This window comes from Danio rerio, chromosome 2 (genome assembly GCF_052040795.2).
Source record: "Danio rerio strain M-AB ecotype USA chromosome 2, GRCz13ab, whole genome shotgun sequence".
NCBI classification, from domain to species: domain Eukaryota; kingdom Metazoa; phylum Chordata; class Actinopteri; order Cypriniformes; family Danionidae; genus Danio; species Danio rerio.
The window spans coordinates 8344839-8365376 of NC_141022.1; the positions used below are offsets into that span (position 1 = coordinate 8344839).

The 20538-nt window shown below is 35.6% G+C and overlaps 2 protein-coding genes and 1 long non-coding RNA gene across 8 annotated transcripts in view; 1 reads left to right on the forward strand and 2 right to left on the reverse strand.

Moving 5' to 3' along the window:
* ccdc39 (coiled-coil domain 39 molecular ruler complex subunit) overlaps window positions 1–4176 on the reverse strand; it is a 40055-nt gene extending 35879 nt beyond the window's left edge. For all 5 annotated transcript variants that reach the window (XR_015477336.1, XR_015477337.1, XR_015477335.1 and 2 more), the window contains 3 exon segments: window positions 4050–4176; window positions 3798–3917; window positions 1338–1484 (listed from right to left, as the gene is read on the reverse strand). Coding sequence is in view for 2 of the 5 variants with exons in the window: in NM_001423814.2 (NP_001410743.2) it covers window positions 1338–1484; window positions 3798–3917; window positions 4050–4139 (357 nt within the window). In the remaining 3 variants the exon portion in view is untranslated.
* Window positions 4177–6078: 1902 nt separating this feature from the next.
* dcun1d1 (DCN1, defective in cullin neddylation 1, domain containing 1 (S. cerevisiae)) lies at window positions 6079–20030 on the reverse strand. 2 transcript variants are annotated; one of them, XR_015477561.1, is made up of 8 exons: window positions 19936–20030; window positions 17593–17806; window positions 13643–13811; window positions 13408–13538; window positions 13235–13317; window positions 10401–11495; window positions 8623–9265; window positions 6079–7029 (listed from the first exon to the last, which is right to left on the reverse strand). XR_015477561.1 is itself a non-coding variant. In NM_199772.1 (7 exon segments), coding segments are annotated over 7 exon segments (774 nt in total). In that variant the 5' UTR covers window positions 19939–19989; the 3' UTR covers window positions 6079–6846.
* On the forward strand, window positions 13810–17531 carry LOC147846199 (uncharacterized). Its single transcript, XR_015478239.1, has 3 exons — window positions 13810–14530; window positions 14569–14680; window positions 14729–17531. It is a non-coding gene; the product is annotated as an uncharacterized LOC147846199 (long non-coding RNA).
* Window positions 20031–20538: the final 508 nt, after the last annotated feature.

Consider the following 20538-nt stretch of genomic DNA (forward strand, 5'->3'; position numbering starts at 1 on the left):
CACTTTCTCAACAATAAAATGTAAACATGATTTAAGGAACTGCCTATTTTCTTTTTAATATTAGCAACTAAACAGACAGCAGAAATGTTGAGGCGTCGTGCTGCATATATGAGCGTCATCTTCACTGTGTGGATATTTATAACAAAATGGAGCCGATAACAACTGCCTCCTTTCAATTTCAGTGAAAATACGAAACGCACCCTCTCTTTTGCTGAATATCAGTTTTAATAATCGATAATTATAAAAGTATAACATACAATAAGTTTATACATTGTAGGAAATAAAGGCAAGCGATCAGTCAATGTACCTGGATTAATCATTAACTTATCTTTGCGCTTAACCAAAACATGTTACCCGTGAACAAGTAACTTAATAGATTCAAATGACCAAAGTCAGAGAATTGGCCTATGTTGTTAGATAAAGACAACAACATGAATGAAATATCACGTTTAGCAAATATAGTGAGATTAGATCCAGCGGGAGATGCTTGATGAGCAGTCCGACAAGCAGAGCACTCATCTGGGTAGAAATGCTGGAGCGCTTGCCCGAGAGTGTGTGTGTGGTCACGTGATGTGCGTTTTCAGCGTTTTGGTGTGGACGGAGAGCTGTTCAGAAACGCTGGGTAAAACGCGAGTGTGGACGCGGATCATTTTCATTCTACAACGCCGTTTTAAAACTAAAACGCACTAGTGTAAACGGGGCCTGAGTCTGCCTCGACCCAACTTCCACTCTAAATGGTGAATTGATGCTCATTTCCCAAAAGGGTTGACTTATGAGAGAAAAGAGAAGTCAACAGGGTCTTGTCTCTGCATTGTTTGAGGTGACTACATCTCGACCAAATGGTAACAATTGTAGAATGGGGATGGGTGTGGTGCACAAAGAACCATCTCATGAATGGTGTTGAAACTGCATTAACATGGAGAGATAGGGAGAACAGCTTGGTCAACAGCCAAGGAGCAACTTCATTAACATCTAAAGGCAACATCAATAACAGTATAAAGGTTTGAGTTTAGGAATGTTCAGGGTTCATTCTGACTCCGGTGAACCCAAGGTACTGCCATGTATGTTGAGACTGCTATGCTGAATAAACATCTTCATTGAGATTTTCTTCGTCATCATCATTTTTTTCTTACAACTTGTTTTGAACATAATTTTTGAGTGTATTTCTTTTTCGTTCAGGTAATTAAAAATCTGACACTTATGATTAATGGCTTTATGATCCTGAGTCACATTTATATTTTATGAGCAACAAAAAAATAAAAGTTTCTGTATATTGCTTTAAACTGTTTCTGCTGGACAGGTCATGTAATATGCATGGTGTAGGAGTCAGATGTGACCTCTTGTGCATTCTTCTTCTCATTCAGTGTTGTCAGTTGACTCTCCAGCCGAGTGATCTCTTGCTTCAAGCGGCCTGTCTCTCGCTCCGCCAGCGCTTTCAAATGCACTTCCGATTCGGTCTCCTTCTCTTTGGCTTTGCACAAAGCCTGAACACATGCAAACACATACAGTTGAAGTCAGGATTATTAGCCCTCCTGTATATCTATTTCCCAATTTCTGTTTAATGGATAGAAGATTTTTTCAACACATTTTTAAACATAATAGTTTTAATAACTCATTTCTAATAACTGATTCATCTTTGGCATGATGACAGTACATAATGTTTGACTAGATATGTTTCAGGATACTAAGTATTCAGCTTAGTGTAATTTAAAGGTTTAGCTAGGTTAATTAGGCAAGTTAGGGTAAGTAGGCACATCATTGTATGGCAATCATTGTAATAGTGGTTTGTTTTGTAGACAATGAAAAAAAAATTGCTTAAGGGGGCTAATGATATTGACCTTAAAATGTTTTTGTTTTTAAATTAAAAACTTTTATTCGAGCCAGAATAAAACAAATACGACTTTCTCCAGAAGTAAAATTTAGGAAATACTGTAAAAAAAATTAATTCTTAAAATATTAATCATCAAAAGAAGAAAATATACACAGTGTAAAAAGTGTTGCATGCAGAACTGTTGAAACAATTTATTTGTGTTGAATTTAAACAAACAAATTAAGTTTAATAATGTTCAACTTAATTTGTTTATTTAAATTCAACACAAATAAATTGTTTACAACCACTTAAAGTAAAAGATTTTAGTAAATCCAAGGAATCATCTCTGAAAATTTTTTTCAGTGCTTGTGCCTCTTGTTTGTTCAGTCGAAGCATTTATAACATCTTTGTGTTTCTTCAGTTTGTTGTCAAGATATTTTTTTTTCTTTTTGCTTCATCAAATGGAGTTATTAATCAAGGAAAATTGAGATACTGCTTAAATTAACATTATTTGTGCGGTATTATTATAACATTGTAATATTGTTATTAAATCTCCACAGAAAAAATAAAAAAGTAACGCAAATGTGACTGGTTTTCAAGACACCAGCTAATCTGTTTTATACAAAAAAGAGAGGATTGAACATAAAACAATTAAGTTTTCACCACAAAAAAAATCAAGAATTGTGTTGTTTTAGCTTGTTTTAAACAAGTAGTTTGAACAAACAGCAAATGTAATTTTTGAGTGTATTTATTCAGTGTTCAGGTAATTAAAAACTCTTGTTTGAGATTTTTGAGATGTTCAGTCAAAGCATTTATAACATCTTTGTGTTTATTCAGTTTGTTGTCAAGATTTAATGTCTTTTTGCTTCATCAAATGGACTGATTAATCAAGGAAAATTGAGGTACTGTTTAAATTAATATTATTTGTACAATGTTATTATAGCGTTGTTATATTGTTATTACATCGTCACAGAAAAACCCCAAAAAAGTAACACAAATGTGACTAGTTTTCAAGACACCAGCTACTCTGTTTTATTAAAAAGAGAGTGTTGGGACAACATAAGGGAATTAAGTTAGCTTATTAGTTTGTATAAATTTAAGTGGATTGAACATAAACAATTAAGTTGTCGCCCCAAGAATTGAGTTGTTTTAAATAAGTAGTTTGAACAAACAGCAAATGTAATTTTTTTAATGTATTTATTCATTGTTCTGATAATAAAAAAAAAACCGACACTTATGACCTGGGACAACACGATAGCTCAGTGGTTAGCAGAGAAAAAAAAATCATAACCAAGTGGAAAGGGAAAAACTAATCGAGAATACACAAAAAGTTATTAAAATTCTAACGTTAAGTGAAAGAGATCTTGTAACGTTACCTGATTGTGTGAAACCTCTTGCTTGAGATTTTTGAGATGTTCAGTCAAAGCATTTATAACATCTTTGTGTTTATTCAGTTTGTTGTCAAGATTTAATATGTCTTTTTGCTTCATCAAATGGACTCATTAATCAAGGAAAATTGAGGTACTGTTTAAATTAATATTATTTGTACAATGTTATTATAGCGTTGTTATATTGTTATTACATCGTCACAGAAAAACCCCAAAAAAGTAACGCAAATGTGACTGGTTTTCAAGACACCAGCTACTCTGTTTTATTAAAAAGAGAGTGTTGGGACAACATAAGGGAATTAAGTTAGCTTATTAGTTTGTATAAATTTAAGTGGATTGAACATAAACAATTAAGTTGTCGCCCCAAGAATTGAGTTGTTTTAAATAAGTAGTTTGAACAAACAGCAAATGTAATTTTTTGAATGTTTTTATTCATTGTTCTGATAATAAAAAAACTGACACTTATGACCTGGGACAACACGATAGCTCAGTGGTTAGCAGAGAGAAAAAAAATCATAACCAAGTGGAAAGGGAAAAACTAATCGAGAATACACAAGGAGTTATTAAAATTCTAAGTCAAAGAGATCTTGTAACGTTACCTGATTGTGTGAAACCTCTTGCTTGAGATTTTTGAGATGTTCAGTCAAAGCATTTATAACATCTTTGTGTTTATTCAGTTTGTTTTCAAGGTTTAATATGTCTTTTTGCTTCTTTCGAATCTGTATAGAGAGGGGTAAAAGAAAACAAAAAATATATATCTAGCTATAACGTTGCACAGACACACACAGAACCCACAATGTTTTTTAACAGTGAAGTAAATTATAGTAAGGTTAGATAGATTTCACACTCACCTGCTCCTCTAATGCTTTGTTTTCTGCATTAGCAACAGGGATAGCAAAATCCGCGTCCCAACCTACTTCTTCTAACAGAGCGCTGGACATTTTGTCCTGTTTCAGAACTGCACAACGCCAAAATACTGAAGGCTGGAGCGGATTACAAGACGTTTATCGTTGTGTTTTCAACCTTCGTTTCCAAGCAACGATGCTATCAAAGTACCGTTTTCAACCTACAGGTGACGCCAAACGCTCCTCTAAAGAGAAGCAGAAAAAAAGGAAAAATAACAAATAAAATAGCTAATCTATGCTTACAAATAGGAACTCTTCCGTTAGTTCTAGTCTAGGGGTGACCAAACTTCTTCGTATGAAGGGCCAAAAACTAAATATCACTGAGAGCCATGGGTCGAAGGTAAACATATCAAACATACAATAAAGTTGTCATGGCTAATTTCCTCTATTTTTTCATAATATACATTGATCAATTTTCTTTTCAGCTTAGTCCCTTTGTTAATCTAGGGTCGCCACAGGTAAATGAACTACCAATTTACCCAGCATATTACAAAGCCTTTGGTGGCAACCCAACATTGGAATTTGTTTCAGTTCAAAGTAAACTGAAAACTTAACTTAAAATCGTATATAAAGTAATTCAGTATAATTCTTTAAATGACAACTTTCTGCAAAAAAAACCCCATAAACAATCACATTTAAAACACAGTAGTGTTCAATGCCGAATATAGTCAAGCAAAATCTGCCTTTGACTTGATTTGCTCACCAAAGTCTCTGGATTGTCGGGTGACTGTATGTGCATTAAAACAAAATCTGATTCATTTACACCATTTAATTTCAGTTAGCTTCTAACAATAAAACAAACAAATGGTTACATTAAATTGACAATCTTAAAACATCCCCATCATTCTCAGACTCCGATGGGATGGCAGGACAAATCAAAGGTTATACCATAGGCAAACTTTTGCTCACGAGCCCTAGTTTGGACACCTTTGTTCTAGTGGTTTTGTAATAGTAATTTGTTTTAATTGTATTAATGGTGTTGGTTTTGTGAGTCTCCCCTGGTAATTTGGATGGAATATGTCCAATGTCAACAAAGAAACTATTCAAACGCATGGTTAAAATGTGATGACTTGAAATGGTTTTAATGGGATTAGTGGAAACCATCTGAATCTTTTGTGGCATATCTGTGGTTTTCTTTTAAGCGGGGATGTTTTGTTTCATAAAGTTCAAATAACGTTCAAGCTTGTTGAATTCTTACTTGCGAAATCACATCAGACCAATATAGAAGATCATTTAAAATAAGAAATTTAAAATATCCCTGCTGAAAAATCCAGCTAAAACCAGACTAGGCTGGTTGGCTGGTTGACCAGCCTGGTTTTAGAGGGGTTTTGGCCATTTCCAGCCTGGTGTAAGCTGGTCAGGCTCGAAAATGACCAGCTAAATCCAGTTAAAACCAGCTTAAACAGCCTGGTTTAAGCTGGACATAGCTGGTTTTGGCTGGGCTCCCAGCCTGGCTAGACTGGTCAAACGGTTTTTAGCTGGTCATCTCCCAACCTGACCAGCTAAAACCAGGCTGGAAATTAATGTAAACCAGCCTGGAAATAGCCAAAACCGCTCTAAAACCAGCCTAGGCTGGTTTAAGCTGTTTTTTTCAGTAGGAATGAAGCAATCGCTCACTTTTGTTAACGTCTATTCATATCGTTTAATGCCACCCCTTATCGCAGCACCATCAGACAGAATTTCGCAAGCATAAGCTATAGTGTGTCCACAGCTTAAGTCGCTTTGGATAAAAACATCTGCTAAATGACTAAATGTAATTTCCATCAATTTTTCTAGGCCCGGAAAATGCCATGTCAAAACTCCATGACTTTTCCAGGTTTTCCATGACCGTATGAACCCTGCATTATTCATCGAAACACTATGTTCTGTGCACCTCAAATTAATAATATTTTAAAAATATGTAGAAGAAATGGTCAATAAAAGTTGCACTCTGTGGGTAAACACTGATAACACACACATAGAAAAAATAAAACTATTTTCAAGGCCATCTGACTTTATTCATCAACTATAACCTGATTATATGATATGGATTATGTGACTTATCAAAGTGCTGAATGAACTGCAAACACAGTATATCAATACATCAAAATGGAGTCATTAATCAAGGAAAACTGAGGTATGGTTCAAAATTAATATTATTTCTACGATTGTAAAATATAATATTTTCAGTTATGACCTATTGATTTAATCAAAACCAAACGCGCAAAGCCGAAGTTACTGTCTGGATATCAACAGAAAATGTACATCGTCACAATAAAACAAGTTAAATGTGACTGGTTTTCAAGACACCAGCTACTCTGTTTTATAAAAAAAAGAGAGAAAGAGAACAATCAAACAACGCTTGACATATAATTTTCATAAAAACCAAATGGAAAGAAAAAAACAAACAAACATTCAAAGCGAGAATGCACATGGAGTTATTAAAATTAAGATTTTGACATTTCCTAACTGTATCTGTCGGAGCTTGCTCAACAAACCGCTTCATCTGAATGAGACCACTGAAGAAGTGCCAGATTCAATACAATCCTGTACGAAGAGAAAACAAAAATGGCCCAAAAAGACAAAAGCCCAAACCACCATTAGATGACTGAAGAGAAAAGACGCCTTTAATGTCTCTGGTTTGTATAAATGTCTCAGTCCTGAGGGCTTGGAAAAGGCAATGCAGATCTCAGTTCAGTCTTCTGTGCTCAGCAGAAGCTGTTTGTTTTCAATGAGGTCCAGAAGTCCCTCAGAAGGAATGTACTCATACAGCTGTACTCTTGGTGCCGATGCACGGCCGCGCAAACTCCACAAAATCGTCAATAAGAACTGGCCAGGCTCCTGAAAAAGAAAAGGCAATAATTAAGTTTTATTAATGGAAGCCTCGTTTTGAATTTTAACAATAAAGGCATAGTTCTCTCAAAAATGAAAACTCTGTCATGATTTACTCATCATCCACTTGTTCCAAACTTAATTGAGTTTCTTCTTTCGAACACTGTGGTGTATTGTTTAATGGCCCGTTTCCATTGAGTGGTACGGTACGGTTCGGTTTGGTACGATTTTATGGCCGTTTCCACTGTCAAAAAGCGTACCGAACCAAACCGTACCATACCACTTTTTCAGCACCCTTTTGAAAGGGTACCAAAAGGTGGAGCTACACGTGCAGCTGAACGCTGATTGGTTACAGAGATACGTCACAAGCTCGTGGAGCTAGACAGAATGTAAACAAAGGATCCGTTATGTTCTTATACAAAGCCGAGAGATTACATGGATATACTATATTCATATAATAAAGAGCCATGGATGACCCGATCTCAAACAAACCTTGTCATTGTCTTGATGAACAGACACAAACCCAAGAAGAAAAATCTGCCGTGTCCTGTTGTTGCTTTACGAGGCCGTCTAAAAGTGTGAACGGTATTTGCTTTCTTCCGGGAGCTCGCGATCGCATCTATATTGGATATAACGAACTTCTTGAGCTGATGATAATAACGTGTGCGTGATTATTGAAGTGTTTCTGTCATTTGATCCATTCAGAAAGAAAAAGACAAGCGCCAGAGTGAAGCGGGGGAAAAAGGAGAAGCCCGGAAAAACAGAGGAGCAAAGTGATTTAGCAACCTGAATCATGAACAAACTGCCATGTTTATCTTTGCCTTTTGGACTATTATGAACTGGGAATGACAAAATTACTCTCTAACAGAGGTTACATGTGCTGGTGAAGATTACAGACACAGATGAGAGGTTTGCGCTGACTGTGGGCTATATTACATGTGTTTTTGAACTCAAATAAGTACTAAATGTATGATGTGTGTAGTTTTTCTGTAATTAATAATATATCGGAGACTGTAAGGGTCTGTATGTTCATTTAAGTTGCATTTATATTTTTATTTTATATAATTACAAACGTTACAGTAGCCTATTTTGCACTGTCATTGATCTGCAGTTATAATCAAATCATGTTCATAGAAAAGTTAGTAATAAACATTTATAAACAAGTATTTATGTGTGTAAAGCATCTGTTTTGTGAGAAGTGCTTCTCATATGATATGTAAACGACCCGTACAGCTTTACTGTAGACATTTACTCGAGCGAGCATGACGTAGACTTAAACTTTGTCATACACCACGCCCACCAAAAGGGTACCCTTTGTGGTGGAAACGCAAGCCTGATAAAGGTGACCCGTACCGACCTGAACCGTACCGTACTGTACCAGTCAGTGGAAATAAGCCATAATGCTTTGATAATGTAATTGCATATTGTCTGCAATAGAGGGCAACCTAGGTTTGACTACAACGAGATTACCATGTTTACATGATAGATGCATGGTTGAATTGGCGACAGGAAGCTGTTATGGCCCGTTTCCACTGAGTGGTACAGTACATTATGGGTCACCTTTATCAGGTTTGCGTTTCCACGGCCAAAAGGGAACCAATGCTACCCTAGTCGACGTCATTCTTGCTCAAGGAAATGTCAAAGTAAAGATATACGTGTCGTTCACATATATGAGAAGCACTTCCCACAAAACAGATGCTTTATACACATAAATACTTGTGTCTAAATGTTTATTACTAACCTTTCAATGAACATGATTTGATTATAACTGCAGATCAGTGGTAATAGCCGATGTAGCGATGTAACATCTTCAATTATATTAAATAAATAAATGCAGCATATATAAATACATACAGACCTTTGCAGTTTCTGATTTGTTACCAATTAAAGATAAACTACACACAGCAGACATTTAGTCCTTATTTTGGTTCAAAAACAACACAAAAGACAGCTCAGTCAGTGCAAACATCTGCCTCTTTAATCTTCACCAGCACATCTAACCTCTTAATAAAAGGTAATTCTACCATTCCAAGTTCATAATAGTCCAAAAGGTGATAATAATAGTTAAACATGGCAGTTTGTTCATGGTTTAGATTGCTAAAAAAATTATTTGCTCCTTTGCTTTTTCCGGCTTCACCTTTGTTTTGTTTTTTGCACTTAGCTCTAAAATGTTATCATCATGAGCTCAAAAAGGTTATTTTAAAATATAGACGAGCAGTGAACGCATGCGAGAAAGTAAAGCTTGCGCTTTAGACGGCCTTGTAGACAACTACGGGGCACAGGATACGGGGCACTGCTCTTCTTTTTGGCTTTGTGGCTGTTCATCAAGACGACGACAAGGTTTGTTTAAGCTTGGGGGTCCGTTCTTCGTACCTCGCTTAAATGATCTAAGATTATTTGGCAGATCCCGGATCTTTTAATCTTGATAACTGATCTCTCGCTAATTTGGTTCTTCAAACGAGTTCGCGAATCAGATTAGAATGTCTGGATAAACTGATCTGAGATCGCTGCGTGTGTTGTGAAGGACAGATCTATCGATCCTCGAAATCATGATCAGCAATGCAACGATTGGCTGACAGCACAGCAGCGTAATGACATCATCTGATTAATATTCAATTATCCATGCGAGCAAAATTACATCAAATTAGCAGTAAATGGTTTGTTAAATATGACACGCAATAACCTTCCACATTTGTTGTGAGCTGCAGGCTTTACACTTTCATGTGTCAAGAGTATTCATCATGTATTTCAATGCAAATCAATGTATTTAGTTCTACATTTAGAAAATATTTTCTTTATTATAGTAGCCGTTTTTTAATCGGTGTAAAGAATAACTGGTTGTTTAAAAAAAGCGTTTTCATATTGGTAAAGGCGTCTGCAACTTTTGTGAAGCATCAAATCACTGGCATATTAACTATCAAAACATGTTCATGACTGCATAAATGTATTATTGCTTTAGAAAAAAACAGTCACATATTGTGCATTTCTATTATACACAATTTGTACTAAAGCGATCTAAAAAGTTCATATCAATAAGTTTTCTCTTTGCACCACCAGGTGGCAGTCTTTGTACTTTCATTTCGAGGGTGCAGATTGCATACGTCTTATTAATATGTATAACTTTATTTATTTTATTAATGACTATAACTTATATATATATATATATATATATATATATATATATATATATATATATATATATATATATAGTTTAAAAATATGTACCATTTTCCCAAGTGTATATAACTACTACTGTAAGAAAATCAGAATTAGGAACGTACTTTCTGTATTATCTTTGCTTGAACTAAGCCGATCTAATCCTGTTTATATGAATTAAACCTGCTCCTGATCAGGTTTGACCTAGCAGAACTGTTGCTATGACAACAACTCTCGGATCAGCATTGAAGAACGAAACGATCCTGGATCGTGTCAAATCGTCAATATCCAAATCCAGCTAATTGAGAAATCCACGTACGAAGAACGGACCCTGGGTCAACTATTGCTCGTCATTATATGTATATAGTATTATGATGTGTAATATCTCAGCTGTGTATTTAAAAATGCCGGTTCCTTTGTTTTCATTCTTCTGGCTTGTGCACGTGCTAGTTACGCATCTCTGTAATAATAATAACAATTCCTTACATTTTTATAGCGCTTTTTTTAGACACTCAAAGCGATTTACACATTCACTGCAAAACCCTCTGAGTAAAATGTACTCAGTTCAGAGAGTATTTGTTCCCTCTTTAAATAAGGGCTAATAGGTTGGTAATAAGTAAAGCTGTTATTTGAGGAGCTGCTTAATGACCCTCTGCTGAGATTTTGAGAGATTCAATGTCTTATTTCAGCTGATTTCATCTAAGGCTTTGATTGAAGTCAGTTGTAGTTTTGCGGATGTTCATCAGCAGTGCTTCATCACCTAATTAATCCTTTCACCATCTCATTAACTTGAGCAAACTTGAACTCAATTTAGAGAGAGAGCAAATACTGAATCTAAACTGAGTAAATTTTACTCAAAGGATTTCGCTGTGTTGAGGGGAATCTCCTCATACACCACCAGTGTGCAGCATCTACCTGGATGACGAGACGGCAGCCAAATTGCGCCAGAGAGCTAGCTGCCGGCTAAGGCAGCAGTGTATGTTTGCATTTCTTGCGATGTAAAGAAAAAGGTTAAATTACTGTATTACGTATGCCAGGCCAATGTTTAGTGTCGTCACCTTGTTCGCTAATATGTATGTAAAGTTTGGCAGTGTGTGTAAGATGTGTCTCTGTTGTAGGTTTTAATGTAAAGTAAATCTACACTTTGCTGAGGAAGTGTTAGCAAACAGTTTGAAAACAGAATTTTTCATTTTTGGATAAACTATCCCTTTACTGTATGTTTTAAGTTGAAATGTTTGACATTGTAAACAGACTGTTAACACTAACTCGCTTTTAAAAGATTGTAAAATTATGAAATGATAAAATACAAGAAAAAAGTTGCGACTAACCCTCCTCGTCGTAGTTTGACATATCATCTGTGATCATCGTGCTGAAATCTAACAAAAGGTTCCATGTGTCTTTGGGAATGGATCGCTTATGATGCTCCTGCAAAACATTGACAACCATTTTCAAAGATATGAAAACTTGTTTTGACCAGTTAAGGCTGGAATGCATAACTTGATTCAAGATTTTAGCTAAATCAATACCTTAAAAGGATAGTCCACCCAAAAAAAAAATCAACTGAAAAAAAGATCTATTGAGGAAAGCAGGAAACCTGTACCTGTGGACTTCTATATTATTTGTTTATCCTACTATGGAAGTCAATGCTAACAGGATTTTAGTTTTCTTCAGAATATCCTATCTAGAAATAAACTCAAAGATCTGGAACCATTTGAGAGAGTAAATCTTGGGTGAACTACCCCTTTAAGGCTCCACAGTCAAGTCTTAAGTAAACTTCAGTATTTACACATAACGCAAGAGACAGAAATCAATTAGCTTGGCTTTCAAACCTAATTAAACTCACATGATCAAACTACATGAAACCTACAGGTAAGTGTTGGAACAGGATCAAAACTTAACTCTGCAGGGGCTGCGGCCCTCTAGGAACTGAGTTTGACACCCCTGCTGTACACAATCTGCCCATTTTGTTCTCTCACACATACTTTGAATTACGTCAAAATGAGTTCTTATGTGACAGCAGGGATGTCAAAAGTACAGACTTCAGCACCCATAAGTACTTACATTTTTTAAATGTCCACTTCCCGCAAACATTTGAGCACTTTTAAGCAGCTTATTAAACACTGAAGTGTTTAAAAGCTATGTCTACCAGAGAACTTGTCTATGAGCAGATATATAAGCCATCCAGATTAGCTGATAGATGTAGCTTTTAAACGCTCCAGTGTTCTAGTATCAGTGTAAACAATCGGCAAATGGCATGAAGCGATGATCATTGGCGTTAATCACAGTCATATCTGTTGACCATGCGGACACAATGGCCAATAAGCAGCGTTAAAGAACCAACTCTCAGAGTATTCACAGTAATCAGAGTGAAATCCAACACCTTTTAAGACCTTTTTTAAGACTTTTTCCATACATTTTAAGACCTTATAACCACTTTAGGTTTTAACCAGAAACACAGTCGAGATTTAAGCTTACAGTATATTTATTAAATATTAATGGAAGAAACTAATCCAAAACTTAAATATTATTCATAAACTGAATAAAAATCTATAAAATCTAGCTGATTCAGCAGGTTGCCGCCTATAGTATATATAACTCCAGAAATAAAGCTTTTGCCTTGATTACTGCAGTAAACAAAGCAGCATGACGGCAAATCAAGTATGATTTCATTCATTTCATAAACTACAAAGCATCCCCATTTGCATTTTAATTCAGGCAAACTTCAGCATACATTGCATAATATAAAAATATATAAAATTGAATGCCTTGCAAAATAGCTTTTAAGACTTTTTATCTTTTTACATTGATTATTGAACTTTCAACACTTTTTAAGACACCCTGTCTCAAATGTTAGCGGGAATAAAAGATGTTTTTACAATTTCAGCACTAAAGTTAGCATCATTGACAATCTTAAGTGACAGGATTAAAAGATGCAAGTAACTTTTTCAACAAATACAAAAGATATTTGATCATAACTTCTGATTTAAAAAAGGTCCAAACACTGAACATCAAATTATCATGTTTGTGCAAGTAATTAAATGAAAGAATACTCTTAAAGGCTGTGGGTTCGTGTGTGTACTGAAGTGTACATTGGAATTTAAATGACAGTTGTTGTTTTTTTGAATAATCAATGAATTAATCAATAAATAAATACCAATACTCACCAATAAAAATTTGTTCCATAGATCTAGAAATTTAAAACGTCCAGCCAATATTAAATTCCAGTATGCAATTGCCATTTCTAGGTCTAGAGGAAAACAAAACAATAAAACTGAAAAAAACGCTAGTTAACTACATGAAAATGAAACTAAGAAAGGAAAGTGAACCCAACACATGCCTAAGCCCTTCTGTCCTGGATTCTTAGCAAAGTTAAATGTGAACTGATAGAAGTCTTTAAATTTCCCTTGATCCTTCAACTCTTGCTCCATCCTGGGTAGCTGTGCCTTGAGTTTTTCTATGCTGTCACACCTTGACAAGACAAAAACAAGGTTAATTCACACAATGCGGTGGGGAATCTTATTCAGACAGTCCCAATGTGGTGAGAAGAGGGAAAAAACAAACTTTTACCCTACCCTTGTTCAGCCATTCCCTCCATGAATTCTTGTTTGGAAAACTCGCACTGTGTTGCGGCTCGAAACTTCCAAGCGATTAGCAGTACACTTATACTGGCTGGATCAAGTCCTAAATCATCACAGAATTGCTGGATCCCATCTATACCGATCTTGTTGTCATCTTGAGGGTCTGTAAAGATGAATAAAGTCCTGGTCAGATCACAGGGTTACGAAAGTCACTATGTCAGATTATGCAATTTTTTCTTGATAAAATCTTGACTTGTCGTGGTAAACAAATGTGCCAGACTACACGTTCCTTCAAGATCAGTCCTCCCGTGACGTCTATGACAAGCTTTATTTCCCAAAGCAGTCACAAGTGTTGCCATAATGATATTTCTTATGTCAATCTCAATAAACACTGATGCTTGCTGACAACTAATAACTAAATTATTTAAGGCATTCGTTATGACATGAATAGGATCAAACTAATGATTTATTTTTAATATTAAGGTATTTTCTTCGAAATCTAAACATATATCTCCCTGCAAGGGTTGCTTATTAAACAATCCCTTGCCTAAACTTGCTGCGAGTGAGACAGAGAAAATGAAAGCACATCAACAGCGAAGAAAAATCAGATGCTCAAGACATAATCTTTAAAATAATGGCATATTTAAAAATTAGGAAATATATGACATATCTATATGTAGGACTTTTCGCCATATTTTCCAACAAGATCGACACGCAGCTGTCAGTAAAGGACAGCACACACACACATTGCGAAACGCGGAAGTTTTTTCCGTTTCATTTGGCGTTATTAAATTCCATAACACTCTCACCAGTTCTTACTCCTTATTTTGCCTAATACCCCAGTTTGTCACAGGGGCATGAATGAAATGTTCATGAGTTAAAGTGAAACTGCCGAACTACAGTTAAAGTCAGGCATCCAGCTGATTTAGAATTAAAAGGGCACTTTTTTTGTCAGACGGCTCACCGGTCAGGTATTCATCCACACTTGAATATCAAGGTGAAAGTCATTATAGCTTGCATAGAATAGACCCAGCTCAAAACTAAAGTTTAAAGAATAGATTAACGGCGCAATTTTTTTAGTGCGCGAAAAGAGTCTAACATTAACGCAGCATGTTAAGGGTCATAACAGCCCGCCACTAATAATAATATTTATATTTATCAGCTAATATATGGGTTATTGGCCTCTAAATCTTTATTTTAGATATCAGTTATCGATATCAGCCCAAAAATCCATATCGGTGCATCCTTAATCTCGTTTGAAACATTTATTAATGAACTTATTACAGTAAAAACATAAACAATCTAATGAGCTATTTGCACAGCTAGTGTTTTTCAGCCAATGATGAACTTCTGGTTAGAGCTTTATGTGACTATTTTCACTTTCATGAGGTTCCTTTTACAGCAACGATGTTGAATGTAATTAAAATACATTCAGTTAAAGAGACGCATGCGTCCATTTGGCTGTTAAAGCGTAAAAAGAGACCAAAAACTGTGTAAATGCTAGCACCGTCATTAGCCGCAGACAAGCGCAAAAATGCCCCTGAGAATTATGGGGTAAAATTAATAGAGTGGAGAAACTATGACGTCAATTTGTAAGCAAAAACCCGGAAGCGAGTTAGCATTTTAGCAGTTCCGGTTCCCTCGTCCCAAAGTCAATGGGTTTTTTCAATGGGGTTTCAGTAAAATCGCTTAAATAAGGTTTGTGGCAAACACAAACTCAAGATACTTTCACGTTTTATTCTATGACATATAACACATCAGTTACAGCACACTCTTGAACTTTTAAATCGGTTATGCTTCTTTAAAAAGACGGTTGCTATCAAGTTGCTAAATGGGACTACAGGTGGTGTCGGAGACATTATACGTCATCGAGCTGATCTGGTCTGGAGCGCAGCACGCTTGTGTTGGCCATTTGGATTTGTCAGTTATTAGGTATTTTCATGAATAGTATTTTATAGTTTGTAGTATTAGGGCGAAGCAGTGGCGCAGTAGGTAGTGCTGTCACCTCACAGCAAGAAGGTCTCTGGGTTGCTGGTTCGAGCCTTGGCTCAGTTGGCGTTTCTGTGTGGAGTTTGCATGTTCTCCCTGCGTTCGCGAGGGTTTCCCCCACAGTCCAAAGACATGTGGTACAGGTGAATTGGGTAGGCTAAATTGTCTGTAGTGTATGCGTGTGTGTTTGAATGTGTGTGTGGATGCTTCCCAGAGATGGGTTGCAGCTGGAAGGGCATCCGCTGCGTAACAACTTGCTGGATAAGTTGGCGGTTCATTCTGCTGTGGCGACCCTGGATTAATAAAGGAACTAAGCCGACAAGAAAATGAATGAATGAAAGTTTGTAGTATTATTTTAATTGGGAATTCAGATTGTGTGTAGATAATTCCTTCACTTGTAAAGGCTGTCGAGACAGATTCATTTGTTGATCATTTATTTTAATAAACAATATTATGAAGATACAGCTTACCACTGCAGCCTGTCTCTGTCCTGCTCTCAGTAATGCAAACGGGTGAATAAATGTGTAAAAATACATGCATGCTAACTGTCATTTTCACGTGATCAAGTGAATTTTCGTCTTTTCTTCTTCATCTTAACACATTTAACTCGGTCATAACTGCAATATATACACTCCTCCATAAAATGTAAAGCACATGTGACAGTATTAGGCTTCTTTTCACTGTACTTCATGACAAAAAAGGAATATTGAATGTTGCTCTGCGTCCATGATGGAACTAGCAGGCATTTGATAGACTTGTGTGCATGCAAGCGATACTCTTATTTAAACATGTCTTATGATAATACTATGTAGGCAGATTTACACACACAGTTTTTAAATTTTAGAACAACCTTAAAGCAAAAAAGATGCATTTCCCATGTAAAAACGATCCAAAAGGCACAGAGGTCTATGTGTTTTTGCGTATTTATTTGTTTATAATATATACCGTGGATTATAATATAACAAACATAGAGATTAACTCTTTGTCATGGACAATATTTCTAAAAATAAGTTTGAAAAGTTGTCTGTAGCAGGGTAGTGCTCTGTAGTCCGTTTATAGCTAATGTTAGCTTTTCAATTCTTGTGTTCGTATTAAAGATCCAAAAGCGCTCAAGGTTGTACTTTCGTGTGAGGATTATCCGGCTGGACAAAACGTGTAAGTGTAATGAACAGTGTTTGAACACAGAGCTTATTATTTGCAATCTTCGAAAAGCCTATGGGAAAATCCTACAGGGATTTTCACGAGGGAACCAGTTTTATGCTAGCAGCCGATTATCCTACAGTGACGTCAGTTCCTTCACTCTATTCCCATATTTTAAAGACATGGCGGGGAAAAATATAATTTAATGCAGTGCTTCTTGTTTGGTCTGATACCCAGTTTATATCGTATCTCAGCCATATCGTATCTCAGCCAGGCAGTGAAGATCACAGTTTTTTAAAGAAATCAGATCTTAAACGAGGCGATTTTGTATGGGATGACAATTAAGCGGAAGCACTGGGGCTGGCAAACTGAATTTAAAAGTCTGTGTGCATATAATACATTTATAACACAATGGAGTTCAATGTTGAATACACTAGTCGAGCTGCTCATGCTTTTACCTAGATTATCCTCTATCTGTCAATTGACATTATTTACATTTTTTAAATCTGATTCATTTACATAGTTTAATTGAATCATTTAATTTCAGTTGGCTTTTTGTAGGTTAGCATTAAAACAAAGAGAGAAAAGGTTACATTAAATTCAAAATAACAACCTCTGTCAAAAGCATTTCACCCAACCACCTCCACATCATTCTCCCTCTCTTTTCAGATCGGATGTTGGGCCAAATCAAAGGTTACCATGGGCCAACTTTGAGTTTAGATGGCCCCTGGATTGGGTCATCTATGGTTTAGATGATTTACAATACAATTTTGGATTTAAACATGCTTAAAAACAATGAGCTCCTTAATTCTTACCTCTGTACCGATTATAGAGCTGTTCTAACTTTTTGCGGTCTAGCGTTCCCTTTAGATTCTGTACGTAGAGGTCGGGATGTTGGAAAAAGTTGTCTGTAGCAACGTCTAGTTTCCAATCATTCTGAGACAAACAATTGAGTGCTGTTTTCTCGTTTGACTGGGTAAAGATCATGAACTGGCGAACTTTATCCTTCTGAGAGGATTTCAGCTTGTTCTGCAATTGAAACAAACAACATACACAGTTAATAAGATGTCAGCACAGTCACTTCCACAACAGGATATGGGACATTCTAAAACGGTTAACATGAAAAAAAAGCTTAACGTGGTTTAATGTGCCTAAACATAAACCAGAGAAACCCAAGTTTCTGTCAAATCGTACTTGTAATTAACCCCAACTACTGTAAAAAGAAATAGTCCCAATTTCATAGATAAAGTAAAAAAAAATAAAAATAAAATAAAAACATCACATTAAGCGTTTTCTTCCCCATTGAAGTCTATTATAAGGAAAAAGCTTAACATGGCTTAATGTACCTTAACAACCAGTGGGGAAAATTAAATTTCTATCAAATTTTACTCATGACAAACACTTTCTGATGTCAAGAGAAAATTTTGGTTATGCGTTTTGGGTTATAAGGAAACAGCTTAAGGTGGCTTAACCGACCAGGGAAACCCAAATAACTGTCAAACTTTACTTGTGATTAACACTAACTATAGTCAGAAGACCGGGCCCTAATTCCATAGATAAATTATCCCATTAAGCGGTTTCTCCCCATTGAAGTCTATAATAAGGAAAGGCTTAAAATAACTTTACAACAAACGAGGGAAGCCAAATGTTTAAAAAAGGCTGTTCATAAAATCAAAGTTAGTATTAATCACAACTAAAATTTGATAGATATTTTATTTTCCCAGCTTTAGGCATTAACCGGTGTAATATTCTGACGGTATGATAGCTTTGGATAAAAACGGCTTTCACGGTATTGTGATCAATGCTCTACAATGTGTTCTTTTTAAATGTCTGGGTTAAAAAAAAACAAAGCCTTTTTCCCCTTTGAACACAAAATATTATATTTTGTGAAATATTTAAAATATTTTGGAACAGTAAACATGTCAGGCTAAATATTTCAAATGAAACATTGACTTATGCTGTCCTCATTAGTTTCAAAAACAGATTTCATTACAATTTAAACAGCATCTTTGGAGATCTTTTCTGCTGGAGATACAGTCGTCTTAAAAAAAACAAATAAACTAAAACGTAAATAAAAAATCTTACACATACCTTAGGAACGGTATTACCGACAATTTTGCGGTTTTGAAATCTTGACTTTTCTAAACCGCGGTAAACCGCGGTAAACGGTTATCATCCCATGCCCACTTGTTGTTAAAGTACATTAAGCCACGTTAAGCTTTTTCCTCATAATAGACTTCAATGGGGGAGAAAACGCTTAATGTGTTTGTTTTTTTTTTACTTTATCTATGGAATTGGGACTCATTCTTTTTACAGTAGTTGGGGTTAATTACAAGCACAGTTTGACAGAAATTTATAGAGGTAAAATGGTTTTATATTGGCACATTCGATAGGAATTAGCATGCAAGTCTGACTTCTAAACAACATTAACACTATATAATTGACTGTGAACAATGCTGCACTTTGATAGTCATTTGCAGCATATATGATTTCCTTATTTAGAATTTGCAAATAATATTTTTCTGACATTATATTAGTAAGGAGATTGTCTAAATATCCCAATATAAAACCAACTTTACCTCTATCAGAAATTTTGGTTTCTGTAGTTTATGTTTAGGTACATTAAGCCACGTTAAGCTTTTTCCACGTACAGCGTTTTAAAATGTCCCCAGGATATCCTTGAGTTCAGTTAAGAATCAGAGTAGCTGGACTTTCACTGGATTTTTAAGTTTATTAACTTATAATACAAATTATTAATTTGCTATTTACTGACAAACACTGTATAAATGATACCACAGAAACACTCAAAGCAAAACGAACGCTTAAGTTAGCTGCTTTCAAGCTGTTTGCATACAGTTCTTTCACCGATAACCAAACTAAAAATGCTTTGCTTTGACCCATTAATCCGGTATGTCATTTCTGACATGAACTTGACACCCCGGCTGTCCAACAGCTTTGACCTCGCTAGCTTCAAAGCTACCTGCTCTGTATAGCTGTCTAACAATTAATTCATCACTAAACTAACTCTCCGGTATGCTATATTTAATGGAAGGCCGTCGTCATAAATCACCTGTTAACTAAACGAGATTCAACGTAGATGTTTATGGGTATTCTGTGATTGTATTAGTAAAGGAATAGTTTTTTTTTTCAACATTTACCATGTTTGTGATTTCCAGACTCCCTCTTCCGCTATCCCTCTCTGCACTGTACCTATTTCCGCTCATGCGCAGTGACATTTGTACCGCAGTCAGCTGTTCGCCAGAGATGTAGTGTTCCTTCATATACCGAATGATGGCCCAGTACTGTCATAAGCAGAAATATACAAAACGGAATTGTAATATAGCACGAGATGAATACACAATATGTTATATCATTCTCTAAATACTATATATAATCTAAATTGATTATAGGCTGCTATAAAGAGTGAAAGAGGCTTCTGACAAAGTCCTTAATTTGACACCTTTATGAACACATTTATTCCATTTTTGACAGTATGTCATCATATATTATAAAAATAACCAATATAAGAAGGCTTTAAGAAGAATAACCAATAAAATAACCAATAAAATAAGGCTTTTATTATTTAAATGGACAAATTCTGACTGAGGAAATGAGCTGGCCAATTTGTTATTTGCTTGTAGGCTACTATAATTTAAAACATTCATTCATTTCATCCATTTTCCGTCGGCTTAGTTCCTTTATTCATCAGGGGTCACCACTGCGAAATGAACCGCCAACTTATCCAGCATTTACACAGCGAA